This window comes from Hippocampus zosterae, chromosome 18 (genome assembly GCF_025434085.1).
Source record: "Hippocampus zosterae strain Florida chromosome 18, ASM2543408v3, whole genome shotgun sequence".
NCBI classification, from domain to species: Eukaryota; Metazoa; Chordata; class Actinopteri; order Syngnathiformes; family Syngnathidae; genus Hippocampus; species Hippocampus zosterae.
The window spans coordinates 15533429-15550636 of record NC_067468.1 but is presented as its reverse complement, the minus strand read 5'-3'; the positions used below and the strand labels follow the sequence as shown (position 1 = coordinate 15550636).

General features: G+C 44.7%; 1 protein-coding gene across 5 annotated transcripts in view; it reads right to left on the bottom strand.

Moving 5' to 3' along the window:
• tjp2a (tight junction protein 2a (zona occludens 2)) overlaps nt 1–17208 on the bottom strand; it is a 20777-nt gene extending 3569 nt beyond the window's left edge. For 2 of the 5 annotated variants that reach the window (XM_052051071.1, XM_052051070.1), the window contains exons 1-19: nt 16764–17208; nt 15575–15707; nt 10767–10820; nt 7461–7585; nt 6625–6727; nt 5564–6338; nt 5325–5428; nt 4976–5129; nt 3965–4076; nt 3459–3589; nt 3294–3372; nt 3062–3212; nt 2719–2827; nt 1532–1751; nt 1174–1361; nt 1004–1099; nt 828–907; nt 539–749; nt 337–437 (exon numbers count right to left, since the gene is read on the bottom strand). In XM_052051071.1, coding sequence (XP_051907031.1) covers nt 337–437; nt 539–749; nt 828–907; nt 1004–1099; nt 1174–1361; nt 1532–1751; nt 2719–2827; nt 3062–3212; nt 3294–3372; nt 3459–3589; nt 3965–4076; nt 4976–5129; nt 5325–5428; nt 5564–6338; nt 6625–6727; nt 7461–7585; nt 10767–10820; nt 15575–15707; nt 16764–16870 — 3033 coding nt within the window. In that variant the 5' untranslated portion in view covers nt 16871–17208. Of the gene's footprint in view, nt 1–336; nt 438–538; nt 750–827; nt 908–1003; nt 1100–1173; nt 1362–1531; nt 1752–2718; nt 2828–3061; nt 3213–3293; nt 3373–3458; nt 3590–3964; nt 4077–4975; nt 5130–5324; nt 5429–5563; nt 6339–6624; nt 6728–7460; nt 7586–10766; nt 10821–11549; nt 12179–13672; nt 13949–15574; nt 15708–16763 lie in introns of those variants that run through there. The other 3 variants (XM_052051072.1, XM_052051074.1, XM_052051073.1) reach the window with 3 other exon arrangements.

The window sequence follows — 17208 nt, the reverse complement described above, 5'->3', positions numbered from 1 at the left end:
AACCCACGCAGACCCGGGGAGAACATGCAAACTCCACACAGGGAGCCGGAGCTGGAATCGAACCCGGTACCTCTGCACTGTGAAGCCAACGTGCTAACCACTGGACTACCGGGCCGCCACAAAGGAAGTTAGAGCCATCAAAAGAATCTGACGTCATCCCTCATTAGACGTGCTCAGGACGACGTTAATGTCCTGAACCGTTACTCCAAAAGATTGAGTGGACTGGATTTGTAGTTTATACTTTTATTTTGAATACTTGTACCCCTTTCGTACCCTGACTTAGAGTGGCCAAACATGAATGAAACATGATTGCAGCCGTTGGGCTGTGGGACTTACCTTGCCCTCGCACACCCAAACAGCTCGGTCTTGCTGCTCCCGAATTGAATCTTTCACGCTTCCGTACCACGCGTCGTTGGCCGAGTTGAGGTCGATTGTGTCTGAATGACAATGAAAAGGAACACGCGTGATGAGAAGGAGGTGAGTCGAGCTCTCTAAAATACAATCGCAACAGATGAAGCCTCCGAGTGACAAAGCGTACCGGTGAAAAGGTGCGAGCACGTCTTCCTCAGCTTGATGGCCTGCTCGTATAGTTTGCGCGCACTGCGGGTGGATCCGGGCAAGAGGCGGTTCCTCATGGTCTTGACTCCCTGCTTGCTGTCTGGATTGAGGAAAATGACGATGGGATACCACTGGGTGTAATTCAACGTGTCGACAGCTTTGGGAGTCACATCCAGCAGCGCGTGGGCGTTCTTGGGGAGATGGGGAAATGGCCAACGTTAGAAAGTGGATGGACATTATGAAGCCTGCATTTTATGGAATGCCCGTACCTGCTCGATAATTTGCCGAATAGTGTTCAGTCTCACAACTCCGGACGATTTCTCGCTTCCCGCGTCCTTTGGCTCCGTTTCTGGAATAAGAAAGATCAACATGGCTCACGGCGCACAACGGGGGGGTCCTGATGTTGTAAGACTAAACTCTGTAAAAAAAAAAGGTCAACACTTACTAGCAATGACAAAGTCGTTAGGCATGTCATTGGCCAGTTTTTCATTCACAGCATCAGAGATGGGCCCAAATAGAACCACCGGTCTCTTGAAGCCAGCTGAAAAAAAAAACAAGACGTCTTTGGTCAAAGGCCGTCAAGAATCCCACCGGGGGGTGCAACGGTTAGGGTACCTTCACGCAGGACGACTCTCTCATAGGCCGGGAATCTGGTAGCCACCGGCACCGCACTCAGATCCTCTCGACTCTTGCGAATATCTTTTTTCTTCGCCGCTCTTTGTCCTCGAAGCCTCCAGAAGTCTCCTCTGTCGTTACCCGATGCGGCTCGCGCGGCATTCTGGACGTTGGACATTTGCTCGGCTCTGTGATGGGAAAACTCAAGCGCTTTAGCCACCTTTGTTGTATTGGAACGAACGGGGGTCATCTCTCGAGCTGACACGGGAACAAATTGAACTTGCAATTTTATTTGAGGCGAGCGGCGGCCAAGAGAACGAAAGATCCATTTTGACGGATTGCGCAAGAATATACAGACCTGCTTTTATTGGGAATGATGCCCTTCTCCAGCAACTGGTTTTCCTTGTTTGTACGGATTGCCAGCCAGTTGCCCAGCTTGCCGTCGTAGAGTGTGTCGGTCACTTTGAAAATTTCCCCTCGGGTGAAAGGAAGGCTCTGAGGAGCCTCTTTCTCATACTCAAAGTGGGTTCTAATGAAGAACGAGTCGCCTCTGCCGGATGATAAAATGTCTTTGTACACTGGGGGGGGGGGGAAAAAAAACAAAGAGAAAGAATGATGTAATTCGGGGCTTATCCATCAATGGCAAAAGCATATAAGTCAATTAAATAAACTGCCATGAAATAAATTCACTTTCTGAAAGTGTGCTGTGTCAAAGCGTTCGATTCCTGACGAAGCTCTTTCCTCAGTATGCAAGCGAGAGAGATCGAGCTTCTCTACTCTCCCTTCCTCTAATACAGGCATGTCCAAAGTCCGGCCCGCGGGCCAAATCCGGCCCGCGGTCGAATTTCATCCGGCCCTCGGCCCCCGTCATAAAATCAGTGCCGTCTGGCCCGCAGGTTGGGCGCAATGGAACACGTGTTGCATTGACTGAGGTCTCGTAGACTGGTGAGTGATGTTTCATAGAGTACTGCTTCCCTCTAGTGGCTAAATGAGTAATAGCATTCACTAAATGAGTAGTAGTATTTAGACACTAGGGGGCATCACTCACGAGTTAACAAGACATCACTCCTTTGTTTATATTGACTGATATGTCATATTTCAAATGAAACTTGCAGTTGTGGATATGTGTATTGCTTGTTCATTTCCCTGTTGTTCGAGTCAAAGGTTTTGTGACTATTGAAAAGTCATGGTGATCCATTTTATGTTTCAAATCAATCAATTTGCACTCAGGAGACTTCCGTTTAAGAAAAAGTCAAGTGAATAAGCAGTTGCATGTGATATACCCGTTTCAAATGAACCCAAAGAAATTCTTAAGATTGTTGAAATTAAAATAAAAATGGAAATGTGAAACGGACTGGCTTACTGAAATTTGCTGAACAATATTGTTGTTCAATGTAAAGAATGTCAGCCAAGGTCGGCCCCCCGACAATTTACCACATAAAATCTGGCCCCCCTTGGCAAAAAGTTTGGACACCCCTGCTCTAATGCCAATAAACAGAAGTGTGACTTGATGTCCTCTTCCCTTGGGGGCTGACACACGGATACCTTCTGGTTTGCTCTGTGCAAGAATGGTCACATCATCTCCTTTGGGAATCTCCAGGAGGTAAAGGACAGCATCCTCACGGACCATACCCCGAAAGTCCACGTTGTTCACCTGTAACGTAAATCGCAAGATCATAAAACAAAGTTGTTGTGAGGGCAGCGATTCATTATGCAAGTGACCGACCTAAGCTTCGTTGTTTTCCCATTTCAACGATGAATTGTGACGTCGGTTCTTACGCATTAATCAAGATGTTTGGATGGATTTTTTTTCCTCTCCTTATATTGCAGTATTTGACAATGGATTTCATCTTGTCATGTTCTGAATGCAGAATAAAGCAAATCTCACCTTCACAAGCTGATCCCCAGTGCGAAGACCTTCCTGTTCAGCTGCACTATCTTCCTGAACCCCCGCAATGAAGATGCCCACATCATTCCCTCCTGCAAGCCTCATACCAACGCTGTCACCTTTCTGAAAGCGGACCATGAGCGTGTTTGGCCTGGAAGATGCAGACAAAGAAAGGATCCGTTTCTTATCAAATAGAACGCTTGCAGTCACCTAAACATGACGTACTACTAACCCGTATACTTCCTGGTCCTCAACACTTGGCTTGAGCGGCACTTTAGGAGGAGCGTGAAGCTTCGGGCCAACTGCGATTGCTTGCGGCACAGAAGCACAACAATAAAATAAGAAGTTCTCACGCGAATGATGTGCGTAAGTTTATATTTTGATAAAAAATGGTTACTTGGTGGCGTTTGTGCCCGCGACTCCTCCCTCTCAGGAGGCACTGGGGGTGTGTCTTCCACAGCTCGCTCAAGACCTTTGAACGGGGTTGGCATCGCACCCATTTTAACCAGCCTATTAGGCGGCTCCTCTCTAGGAACAAAGGAAATAACAAATTATTGTCCGTCCTGGTTTACGGGTGACGGATGGCCCACATTTATAATCATCAATACAGTGCAGGCCATAGCACTTGGGCGTATGTTCTTGAAACAATGACAACATGAATTAACGTATCGGTACAGCATCTGATTTTTGTGCTGCTTTTACAAACTCACAAAGTTCAGGCAACTTTGCGATGCTAGCTTAATTTCCTTTGACACAGATACCAATACAGTACTTTAAAAGATATTAAGGCAGAATGAGTTGAGTAAATTACTCCATATAACATTGGCCGACAATTATTATATCTAATTATGCTTCGGCTGTCCAAAACCTTTCAAGGAGACCCGATGTTCTGATACTGCACACCTTGGCTTCTCTCGCAGCCGCTCAGTGGAGGAGTGGGAGGACAGATCCGAATGGTGGCCTCGTCTTTCATCTTGTGGCGAGTAGGAGCGATATGACTCAATCTCAGAAATATCTGCAAAAATAAAGACATACACAACTTGACAACTCTCGTGCAAGATGAATGTGGAGAGCCTTATGTCTCCCCAAAAGTCATTTCGTGTTGTCTTCGTTCAATGACTTAGCCAACAGAGTCATTGAAGAAAAATGTAAAATACTCACAAACAACATGCTTTATAATTCAACAATATTAATTAATTAATATTAAAATTAATTAAATATTGGTGTTTAATTGTCGCCACAAAAATTGTGATTGTAAATGTAAAAATACACACAGCCGACACAAACAAACGCACAATAAGCACCCGGAGATTTTCAAAGCAAGAAGCGACACGACCCGCTATGGTGTGAACCCTCACACGATGAAATTTTCTCATATCCAATCGCGGGATTATGGCAGTGGATTAGTTCACCCTGCCAGCGGGTGAGAACCTTCACATACACACAAACACATCCTCACACAGTCCCAAAAACAGACAAAGTGGGTCACAGGTCCTCTGGCTATTCACCTCCCCCGCCCCCTCCCTGCATCCGTTTGGTGAGCAAAAACCTCCATTCACATCACTTATCTAGGTTGGATTGGACCAATCACGGCACAGTTTGAGGTCACGTGACATTTCAACTAGGTATAAGAGAGAATTGTCTGAAAGGTGGAGATATGAAAATGGCTTGTTTCTGCTTTGTGAAACGGTAAAGAATACTATACAGTGAACTGATGTGAAAGTCAAACTTTTATTCAATGATGGAAAAACAGGATTAATGGACAAATACAAAACATCAACAGATGCGACGTTTCCACATGTGATTCTCGTGTAGTTGACCACTGTATGTCGGGGGTTTAGACATGGCGACGACCGCCACGTATGTTCTACACCGGATAGGACCTGCTGCTTTTCAGTTTCAAGGGTCTCTCACCATCAAGCTCCGAGTCGCTGTCGACCATCGGGGGGACTCGGATCAGCACTTGCTGCCGGTCTCTCTGGACCACCAGCTGCAGCTTCCCGCGAGACTTCTCGATCAGCTTCCCCGCGTCGCTGAGGGACAGGTTTTCGGTCGCCGTTCCATTGATCTGTCGGTCGAGAGAAGATTCACACACTTGCGACAATTCCAATGTAGCTGGCGGGGACAGTGTGTAAAATGTAAATAAAAACACACGTTTAACCTTGGTGGAGGTACAGTATACGACAAACGTATTAGCCTTGTAGGTTACGATCATGATGACAATTGTTAGAACAAGAAATCGTTAATTTGCTTGCTTTGGCACCTTGAGAATGATGTCTCCTTCTTGTAGGTTTCCATCTCTGCTGGCAAGTCCCGTGCTGGTCATCTCTTTAATGAAGAGCTGACTTCCCAGACGAAGGCCATACTCTGAAACAAAATAAGCATCTCTGTTGATTGATACATGAAAAGAAAGTTCAAAACTGGTTAACATCAATGACTGCATACAGCATGCATTAAAAAAAAAAAAAAAAAGCTTCAACAATGCATCTGGGTGTGTCTCACCTTCGTTAGGCCGATTCTTCAGCAGCAGGACATTTAGAGGTTTCTCGAGTGGCTCAAATTCTCGAGCGGGACGTGGCATCGGGATGGGCATGGCCGCAGGCGACGGTGAACGCTCCAGCCGGTCCCTGCTAGCGCCTCTCTTCGGAGGCTCATCATATTTCCTCGAGTCGCTGGGAATTCGTTCCCGCCCTCGCTCAAAGCTGCGGTGGCGTCCGTGGTTACGTCCCGGGCTCTGACTGTCCCGCCGGTAGCGCTGGTCGGGGCTGTTTCCGCGGTTTAGCGCGCGGTCACTACGATAGCGTCGGTCGGGGCTATAGTCCCGGTCGAGGGCTCGATCGCTGCGGTAGCGCCGATCGGGACTGTGGTCTCGGTCCAACGTGCGCTCGCTGCGGTACCTTCTGTCCGGGCTGTGGTCGCGGTTGAGCGCATGATCGCTCCTGTGATGACGATCGGGGCTACGTTCTCTGTCTAAGGTGCGACCCCTGCTACCGTCCCTTCTGTATTGCTGGTCGGGGCTCCGGTCTCTCTCCGCACTCCTGCCCCGTTCTCGTCGGTCATAGTTCCTGTCATAGTCACGCTCACGGGTTTGGTAGCCAGAATCCACGTAGCCACCTTGATCCCTCTCCAGGCTGTGGTCCTGCCTGTTATTGTACACACTGCCACGGTCCTGGTCGTAGTTGTAGTCTTCGGTGTAGTCACTGTTGAAAACTCTGTCATCGGGTGATCCAGGACGATTCAGCAGATTTACAGGAACCTTTCTCGGTCTCTTGACGGTCTGGTAGTTCACAGAAAAGGGTTCAAACCAAAATTATGGGTAGGAAATGTTTTGCTTCCTGCATTGACCACCGAACGTGCTATTTGAAAATGTCACAGACAGAAAGTAAATAAACCAACAAGGGAGCCGGGGGTGGGGGGGGGGGGTGGGGGGGGATTATGTGTAGAATGGGAAATAAAACTGTTTTCAGTTCATTGATAAATGGTAATCCAATTTCCTTCAAGATCAATAATACAAATTTGGGGGGGGGGGGGATATATTCAAACGAAACAAATGCTTAACTTACGATTTTGGCAACTTTTCCACACTTTCTGAGGGTTTGAACGGCGAAGGAATGAATGACCCCCTCCATGGGTGTGGCGTTCACCTGCACCACTCTGTCATTCTCACTAAACATAACAGAGATTTCAAAAGGGGGAGTGAAACGTCCGTCATGAAATACTCGATTTTATGTACGAGAGTAGTGCAAAATGTGAGTCAAGACAGTCTCAAGAAACAACACAATAATGAGAGTCAGATAAGACAAGTTGAGTTATATCATCAACTTGACTTTGTTCATGTTGATGGCTGTCGGTAAGTTTTAAAAAAAAAGCATCATTTTCACTGAACCCATATTAATATTGTGATCGTATCTGGCAAAAAATATTGAGGCATTCAATTTGAGCCATATTGCAAAGTCCAGCCTATGACTCATCAATGTGGTCACAATGGAGAATGCATTATCAATTGTTTCTGCGGCGGTCGATAATGCCCTTGACAGTCAGCAGCCAGAGAGGAGGCAGCGATAATCAAAACTTTGCCAACTTGTTTGTAGCACCATTATAATTTTGAGCAGGTTTTAGTGAGTGAATGAATGAGTAGTTTGATGACTGACGGATCGATAACCCGATCGGATTTCCCCTTGCAAAAAGTGTACAGTCTGCGTTTCGTGGCTGACAGCCTTTCAAAGACGTCAGACTCGCATTGACGTGGTGTACAGTATGCAATTTGTCCATTTATACTTGACAGAGGACTCACATTATTTATGAGAAAAAGAGACTGGGCGTGACCATGAATAGCGAAAAAAAAAGAAAAAAAAAAAGAATACAATTGACATATTCTGAAGGAAACGGCAATACGCACAACAACAAGCCTTCGGCCGGTCCTCCCTGAAGGACGTCGGACACCACAATGGATGTCTCGCCACTATCCTCATTTGGGTTGTCTCGCCCTCCTGATACAGCGATGCCAAAACCCATCTTTGGATCCTGAGAAATAAGAAAATTTGACACGGTCATCCAGCAGAGGTTGAATGTATTCTATCTGCGTGCGTGCGAGTCAGTGTGTGAGCGAAAAAGCAGATCAAGTAATCCTTGCGGTGTGTTTCAGCTCCCGCTGTATTATCGGGGGCTGCATGTCATTGTGAGGGACTTTGAAAGGGATTTTTGGCCATGTAATTACATTCGCGAGCATTGCCGTCACATATGCAGTTGAGAGCTGCTGTTGTTCTGTGCATCTGTGATTAAAAACCCTGCTAATCTGTAGATTTGCACTGTTACAAAGTGCGGAAAAGGAATAGCGAAAGGTGCGCGCAAACCAAACGGCAAAGGCCTTTCGCCGTGGTGCGGCTTCCAAACAGTCTACCTGCCACTGTTCCCGATTGCGCTGATGAGACTAGTTCCGAGATTAGTCAAACCCTTTCGCTTTATCCCTTCCATCTGTACACAAAAGCACTCGATCCATTCAATTCCCTCTGCCTTGAGCAGATGGCCAACGCCGCCAGCGGGAGGATGGAAGCGAACAGACAGACATAAAATGAAGAAGGCTTCTTTTTTTTTTGCTGATAGAGTACAGCACATTTAAATACGAGAAAGGTTGATTGTCGTGTTGCGGGATATCAGGCGGTTTTACTGCGGCAAATTTCTCGACACCCCAGATGCCACCCCTACTGTTGGCCCTAAATCTGTTAATATTAATCTGTGCAGGATCCCCCTTTTCACCATTTCCTTTTGCGCTTGGTTGACAGGATTAACAAATCTGCACCTCTTGCATGGGTTGACTTGGATGTTTCCCCCCCCAAAGAGACTTACTTAACACGTGGCGGAAGAGAAGACAAGTAGGTGTCGGGAACAGAGTGTGACAGATGGCTGTGGATGGGTTAAGCGTTGGAGGTCAAATGCCTTTGGGAGAGGACTTTTTTTTTTTCCAACCCACTCAATTTGCTTTTCTGGCTATGATGAACTGTAGCACAAGACAATGGGCTCATCGTGATGATTAATTAAGCTCGACCGGTTTGCTCTGCTCTCACAGTACGTTCAACAATAAATGACAAAATGACCTTGTGGATGGTTAATTACTTGTTGGATAAACGTTTATCTGAGTCAAACATCAAATAGAGTGCTGACACTACAATTACAATGCGCATCGGATTGCCATACAAAAGCATCCAGGGTACACTAAAACGCTTCATCGCATATACTGTTTTGTTTAGTGGGTGTGGGGTAGCTCTGTTGCTATGCTAATTAAAACTAATTTGATTCATAGAACACCTGAAAAAACAAGCACAGCTCAAATAAAGTGCTATACATAAAAAATGAACACAGAAAAATTAGGCTGTTAACTATTTTCAGAATCAGTATTCTACGGACAATCCCCGTTATCAAGTAATCGGGTAAAAATTATGAATCACATTATTCATCACAGTAATATTTGCATGTGAGGTACAAAGCTTTACTGTAGTATCTGTGACTTTTCGCGAGCAAGGATTTAAACGCAGGGCCTAGCTGGCCTGGTGAGTGACATGGATGCCGGTGAATGAGTGTGTAGCCTTAGCTGGCTGTTAGCTATCTAACCAGTTAGTTAGTCAGTGACCTTCGGCAGCTTGTGTAAAAAAAAATTAAATTAGCATGTTTGTGTTCTCGTGAATGGCCAATACATTCCCCCTCGTAATGGTATGCTATATTAAATGAGCTAGCTATGATACATTTTCCTTGTGATCATAGATGTGCTGCTGTGGGTGTACCACAGCAGCACATCTATGCTTGTCATTTATTATCTCAAGGGTAAATTTATTCCAAACTCTGCACATTCGCTTTCTTTTACGGACTCATTTCTTGCTGGCTCGCCGCCATCGCTCCACTTATTTCTACATGAATTGGTGCCGGTGATTGCAGTGATGTGAGTTGATGTGGAAAAATTATGCCTGCGAACCTTTGAGGCAGATATGAATTTAAAAAAAATGGAAAAAAACAAGCTGGTCTGAATCTTTTTTCCCCCCCATAATTGTACATCATGATCAGGATATCAATTAGTCTAAATTGGGATGTACAGTTTTGTCCGTACAGTATAACACAGCACTAATCGCGCCCGCCCCTTTACAAAACCAAAACAAATATATCTCAAGAGTACACAAGAGGAGGCACGACAGGAAAAAAAACGGGTCTGTTGAACACTTACCGAAAAAAAATAATTAAAAAAGCTCCCAAGGGACACATGGTTATGAGTCAGATGTTCATTGCCGGTCTAAAAATAGTCTGTTTGCAGTGTCTATAATTGTCATTTAAACAGCACATAACATCACGATTTCAACTTTTAGCAACAACACAGGTACATTCATGACTGCATATTGTAGAAAAACGAAAACCTGAAGTGTCGTCAACCATTTGTCGATAGAAAGCTGCAAACAGTCTGCATCTCTAACAAAAGCGGTCCGCCACACAAAAATGAGTTCATCATTCTCCTCTGCAGTTTTAATAAACAAATACTTTTAACATAAGAGTCATATTCTTATTGGAGCTCCTAATTTAAAGTCTGTGTCCAATAAAGGAAAGTGAGCGCGTTGAATTTATAGAATGCATGCACATCATGGCGCATGGTCAGGATGGGACCACCTCTGCCGCAATTTGAACCAGGAAACACCCTCTGACCTATCATTGCAAAACAAGCAGCAGCCAAACAATATCATTTACTGCTGTATACAAATCTACAGTCTTACGTTGAATTTGGCACACGACTGAGGTTAAGATGTTAGTTTGGCTCGCAACAACTGCTGCGGTTCGTCACGTTGCGCCTTGGAAAGACGAACTGCCCACCCCTTGCTTAAAAATGTCAGGGAGCATGAATGCTTGTTTCTCTTGGTGTGTGTGCTGCGACTGGCTGGTGACCAGTCTTGGATGTAGCAAGCCTCTTGCTTGAACTCAGCTTGGTTATGCTCCGGCACACCCACGGCAAGCAAGTTTACAAAATGGATGCATGCAGAATGAGTAATTGTAGCCCGGTTAAAAGAGATGTCTCTTACATCTGTAGGCAGGGTAGACGCACGCATCTGTTTGTTGGCTAACCAGAGCATGTCAGTTTGAATTGTTATGCTCTCTGTAAATCCCAACAGGCAGCGGCAGTCAGTGTCGAAATGTTCATTAAAAGAACGAGAAGAACTCGTGACGGACTCACCCTCTGCAGGGTCACTGTGTACTGCTCCCAGACCGTCTCCTCCATAACCGGGTTCTGGAAAGAGGAAGGCAAGATTACCATCGGTGATTTCATGTCACTGTTCTGTTTAATAATGAAAACCGGGATGTTATGACAAAGGCTCTTCATTAGTCTGTGCCGTCGTTACACAACCGCAAGCTCTTAAAACAATGACAATTGCAGACTGGAACAGTGCTGACTTTGAAATGGTGATATGACTCAAGATTGTTTAGCTGCGTTCTGGTTTGGTTCTTTTTTTTTTTTTTGGAGTCAGTGACAACGTTTGTTGATGCAAATGCTCAAAAGGTGTTTCGTAAGAACAACGATAATGAATGTCAGGACAAATAATTATCTATTAAATGTTGTGAGTACACACAAAAACAGCATTATTTTTGAGCAGCTGGGCATCTGTAATTGGAGCACACGTCACTATGGTTGTCTCTTGCGCATAATATAATCTCTTTGCCGTCATTAAAAAATGACCATTTCAAACATTCACAATGCCATATACCGGTGATTGCATGTGTGCACCATTAGTGAAAAAAAGAAAAAAAAAATCACAGCAACCGCCATGGGATTGGACCTTTTGCAAACCACTTCTAAGATATGTTTGAAAATATAAAAATCAATCATTTGATGTAAAAAAGGTGACACTGTTCTATTATTAACTGAACTACTTTTCAACGTCGCATGGATTCATTTGTAGCCATAATCAAAAGACTGGCACTTAGCGAAAAAGTTAGCCAATTGAGTCAAAACACTCACGAGTCCCTGCAGGATACGTATGGTTTTGACCGCGTGGGCCCATTTCCTGTGCAGGCTGAGGACGGTCTTCATTTCTGGCACTCTCCTCCTCTTCCTATCGGTGTCTTGCCCTGATCACCGCCAGCGGTGCTCTGGCAAACCGATGTGCGCCACAGACTCCTCCTTGGCCACAGCTGCACAACCACCAGCTGCTCTCTCCCTGCATCTGCCTGCCTGCCTGCCTTTGACGTAAGCGTGATTCTGCTGGCCTACATTCAGCACAAATCCCAGTGTTGGTCGGCAGGGTAAACACACAGACCAACCGACGTTGGCCTGGATGGTGGGCGGTGATTAACCTTCTGACTGTGCATCGAGCGTCCCAACAACAAACCAGCATTTCCTCGCCGTGATTTGTTGCTATATTTTTTTTTTTCTGGAGGCCACCGGTGCAAACAAACCAATGCACTTGACAGAATGACAACATGGAGTTGGAAGCAAGAGAGTGGGGTTGCAAAAAAAAAAAAAAAAAAAAGTAGCCTTCAAAGAAACGTGTTCACTGACATTATCGGACTTGGCATTAACCCTCATCATGACCCACTTTTCTGATCATTTGGCCAACAAGGGAACAAACAGCAGCGGGGAAACTGTGCAGACCATGCGAATGACAGAGATGAAACTTTATTTCCTGCCGTTATATAGTCGCAGTCATCAATTAAAAGATAGATGACTGCGAATTGTTTACATTTCATTGTTAGTTCACTTCAAAATAAAATTCTAACATTTTTGGTTGTGCCACCCTGACATTCAGAAAATTTAAATTACGGTCAAAAGTTTCAGATATTTTAACGCATTTAAAACTATTATTATTTGAAAAAAAATCCAAAAGACTTCAAAACATAAACTAATGAGTGTTTTATTTTTACCGTCATCCTCCTACTCCCCTTTGAACTGCGCTTAACAAAGACTATTTGCTTTCACTCAGTTGTTTTGTGTTTTTTTTTTTGCTTTCGATTGCAATATTTCCTGTTACTTGATTATATGTTCAATAAACAAAGAAACAACACACAAACATTTGTGTTGCAAAAACCAGAGGCCGTGGAAGAAAACACAGGGTCCACAAAACAAATGCAATGGAATTTCAATCCGAAGCAGCAACAAGAATTCCGAAGCAGCGACAAGAAAGTACAAGATGGACGTTCGGGTGACAAAGCAGCAGGCGACCCAAAAGCCTTTGGCAAATGGTTCAATCAGACACACTTCTACAATGATGTGAAATGTTTGTTTTGGCTGCTAGCAGGCTGGCTTGCAGGATAAGCAGTAGTTTCCCCGAGTTTAGGCCATTATATAACAACAATTTCCCCCAATGAGGGTGAAGTAGAGGGTAGTGTCCAAATACAGGGTCATCCTTTGAAATACAAAACAGTATTAGAGAGGAGCTTATTCCGCCCATCTGCAAAACCACATACAACAGAGTGGAAAACATTTCTTTCAAACACCATTAAATCGACTGTCCTAATCTCTGGTTGTATAAATAGATGACAGAAATAGTCAACCAGGCTACATTTGTAGACACTACTTCAAGTAACACGGGGGCAACACAATTTCATATCAAATAATTCTGAACAACTGCATAATGAGTGCAGGGAGAAAAAAAAACGTGTCAAAAATATTGTCCGAGGCTGCCCCTTGCTGGCGAGATCGCGTAGGGCAAAGAGGATGCTAGTCGTTGTCAGTAAAAAACAACTCAAACATTGTGCGCTTGGAAATGTCGAAGGTAAGGTTTAGTTTGCATGGAGCTACAAATACAAGGACGACTTACACAAACTGCACTGGAGCATTTAACAGACGATCACCTGACGTGCTCTTTGAGATGACCCGCGATGAAACATAACCTAATTGCTGAAACATCTGCAATAAGTTGTTACCGTTTAAAAATACCCAGATTGTAGAGCTTACACTAACGTACCCAGCAATGCACGAATGCGGTACACAGCAGGTGCAACAACGCCCAGGATGACTTTGCGTTTCCTTCCAATGACCCATCGTGTTATAACGTTGCCGTAATGCATTACGAGTATGGCTATTTGGAAACACACATGGGGATCGGTGGTCGAAAACGAACACTACAGAGATGCGGTACTTACGCTGAAATATTGAGTGGCATATCTGCCCAGGGAGAGCAGACCCCCTCCGTTCACAGGCATCACGCACTTAGCAATGGCTCAAGATATCCGAATCAGCAGACTCCGACTACTATTCGACGCGTTCTAAGGCGAACGGATTGCAGTCCTGGAAGCAGAAAACCTACCTCCCAACTTACATGCTGCGATTAAAACAACTAAAGAGAGGAAAAAGTTCTCGGACGTGCAAAAAGTAGCACCGAGAACCCTTGGTTTGGGACAGAAGATACCAAATGGCAGCGAGCGAGGGGGGGTTCGTACCAACATCAAAACTTAATGGTCCAATGTGCCAGCGAACTAAATGCAATGTTTGACATCGCTGGCCTACTGTAAACTCACATATATTGCGGCGATTCTCATAAAATCAGAAAAAGCGTTTTAGCTATGAAAAAGCGTGCAAGGTGGTGACGAGTAAAATACCACCGTGATGGACCGGTCCAAGATTCGCATGGATATGAGAGGTAACCTGCTGTGAGCCTTCCAGACAAGGCAACACAACTAAGCAGTAAGTACAGCAAATCACGCGCCTACATACAGGAAATTATCTTGTACGTTCACCTCATCTTTAGCAAGCAAGAGATTATTTAATTGCTCATCGACATTACTGTGACCGCCTCCACAATGGTGTCATTTTGGGCCAATGGTTCATCGGATTTAGTTCACTTATTGTATGTCACAAGACCAGGGATGTCATCACTACACAAGAAAATATGTGTAGTCCCAGTTAAGCCGTAGCAATTTTTCTGATAGTCTAAATTACGTTTATAAATCTCAGCCCCCCCAAAGTACCTTTCAAGCCCCATCTAGCCCCGGAAGGGGGGGAAAAAAATCCTGGAGCCGTCCCTGCGCACCATTTCTGAATGAGGAGCTGAAGAACAACCTAGTTCCACACCAAGACAACAATGTTTGGATACGGTCAAGGTCATCAAAACTCTCAGTCCTGGTCAGACAGAGCCAAACAATAACAAAGAGCCATTGAATAACAGCACACAATGGTACGTGTGGCGCGGTTTCCGAGCTATGTGAAAAATGCAAAGATACGTTGTGTTGTATTTGTCTGGAGAAAAATAGAGATTATTGTGTGCAGCTGCCCCACTTCAACCTTTTTGTTACATTGTATGCATTTGTTTCATTACTTTAGTATTATCTTCAGCACAAGGCTAAGCACACAAAACGCCACCTGGCCCCAAAATCCTTTCTTCTCAATACCACAACAAATACTATGCTTGATATTAACATAGTTTAATAATTCACCACACAGAGGCATTCAATCGAATGCAGATCAGCTTCTCTGGACTCAATAATTACCATAGTTAGCTAAAACAATGAACTGTCCAGGAGGAGGCATATCTCTCTGGTTAATTATCATCCTGCATGGAGGGAGGGGCCACAGAGGAGTTCAAAATGTTCAAAGAAAGGGAGAGAAGTCTGGGAAATCTGAAAGAAAGCGGAGGCTTTGCTGTTTTTTTGGAAATAGTTAAAAATAATAATAATAAAGTAATGCATACATCTGTTAGCCTGTCATTTGATGGTATTACAAAAAAAAAGCTTTCATAGAGGACACAAACAAGAAGCCGAGCGTCATGGATGAAAATGATGACAGTATGTGACCTTTCTGTTCGTTACAAATGATACCAGTACCGGGCACAAAACGACATTATGTACATTGGGAACATATGCAGTATTTGAGTGAAGTCTCCTGCTTGCTTGTACGTGACACATTGCTCATAAACGTTGGTTGATAAGGAATGGGAGCCAAAATGTGAACATGATTCAAGGGCGCGGTCTTGGCATACACTTAAGGCCGAGGGCAAGCATTCGTCTGAATCACAGCACCGACATTTTGCCCCATTTCATTAAACATACCATCATAATAGCCGAGAAGCTGCGCGATGAGAGGCGTCGAAGATACAAGCAATGGGCTTCTCGGGACCAGCAGAATTTGCGGTTGGACTTCCAAAGAGCAGCAGCAGTGGTTTGGTCAGATCCAGGCTGGTCCCTGCGAGAGAAAAATCACATGTTTTATAACTCTGAATTAGAATCTTACACATATAATCTGAATTTAAAATTTAAAAAAAATATATACAGTATATATCACTGGACAAGGCATGAATAGTTTACTGGTTATGTCTGGCATATCTAATTGTCTGGCAATTTACAGAAAAATGCATCAAACTAATTGGAAGAAGCTTCATGCAAGACGATCGTGACCCAAAACAAGCTGCCAATACGGTAAGGGACTTCATCAGAGGTAACAAACGGAAAGTAGGAATGATGGTCCTAATTGTCACCATAACAAACAATGCAAAGATAGATTAAATTGAAAAAGACTTAAGAATGACAAATCCCTGATGACAGCCCGCAGGTCCAAACCTGTGCACTCCCAGTTGAGCTGATCTGATCTGTCATGCTAGCCAATAACCAACGTGATTTTTGGCTGATACAGGAGCGTGGTTTTGTGGGTGCGGAGATCAGAATGCAAGCTCCAACCTGCTGTCCTTACCGCACACAAGCTAGTCAAATTATGACGAAAGGTTAGACATGTGTAGCGACAGCACTTCTGGAAGATTCCACAATTTCACTCCAGCGCAAAAAAAAAGTGAGATTTGACGCCATCGACGCGTATGGCTGTGGAGTTTTATTACCGTTGTTAGCCGTCATCTGACGCGAGCGTCCCAGTGTTAATCTGGCGGCTAACGCTAACGTTGGAAAGTAAGCAATTTAGGACCGGGTTTGGTTTCTTTCGGGTTCCGGTCAACTGCAACGTCGGGCCGCTGAGATGACGGATGATGGTGAGCGTCTCTTTTGCATCGCGCTCTGGGATGAGTTGAGGTCACATTTCTTTGTACATTGCAATTGACTGAATCAACAGGGGGGGGGGGGGGGGAAGTCGTCTTCAGTGCTTAATGTTAGTTATCAGTATAATTCTGAGTCATAAGTCAATAATAAATCAGCCCCTGGGCAAGATGTTTGAACATTTGCGCAACCTAGCTATGCTACGGTCCACACACAATTTACTTGCCTGTCAAAGGACACACAAAGTACCGGAACTCACCCGGGGGGTCTCCACAGTTTCCTGCCCGGCGGAAGAAGCTCACGTTTGTTCAAGGGAACGATCCCCATAGCTGCCTGCATTATCGTAATGAACTTCTTAAACTTCATCTTCTAAAAGTCCTCCAGTGCAGAGAGCATCACACAGACCGCATTCATTGGTGAGCAGCGTCCCATTTTCCAACAAAGAACAGAATCATCTCCACATGCTTTGGCATCTTCTTCTGCATCGCAAAGACTCTCAACTCATTCTTGCGGCTTGAACGCGTCGGTTCTCTCCATGCCGAGAAGCCAACAAAACAACGCCGCTGCCGTATGCGTGACCACTACGACTAGCGTCCCCCGGCCGCACAGTCTGACAGATGTCCTTTTGGCTTGCGATGCGGGATCACAAGGAAAACAAACGGCCACGTTCCTGCCAGGCGGTGGGCCGGCCGAGAGAGGATGAC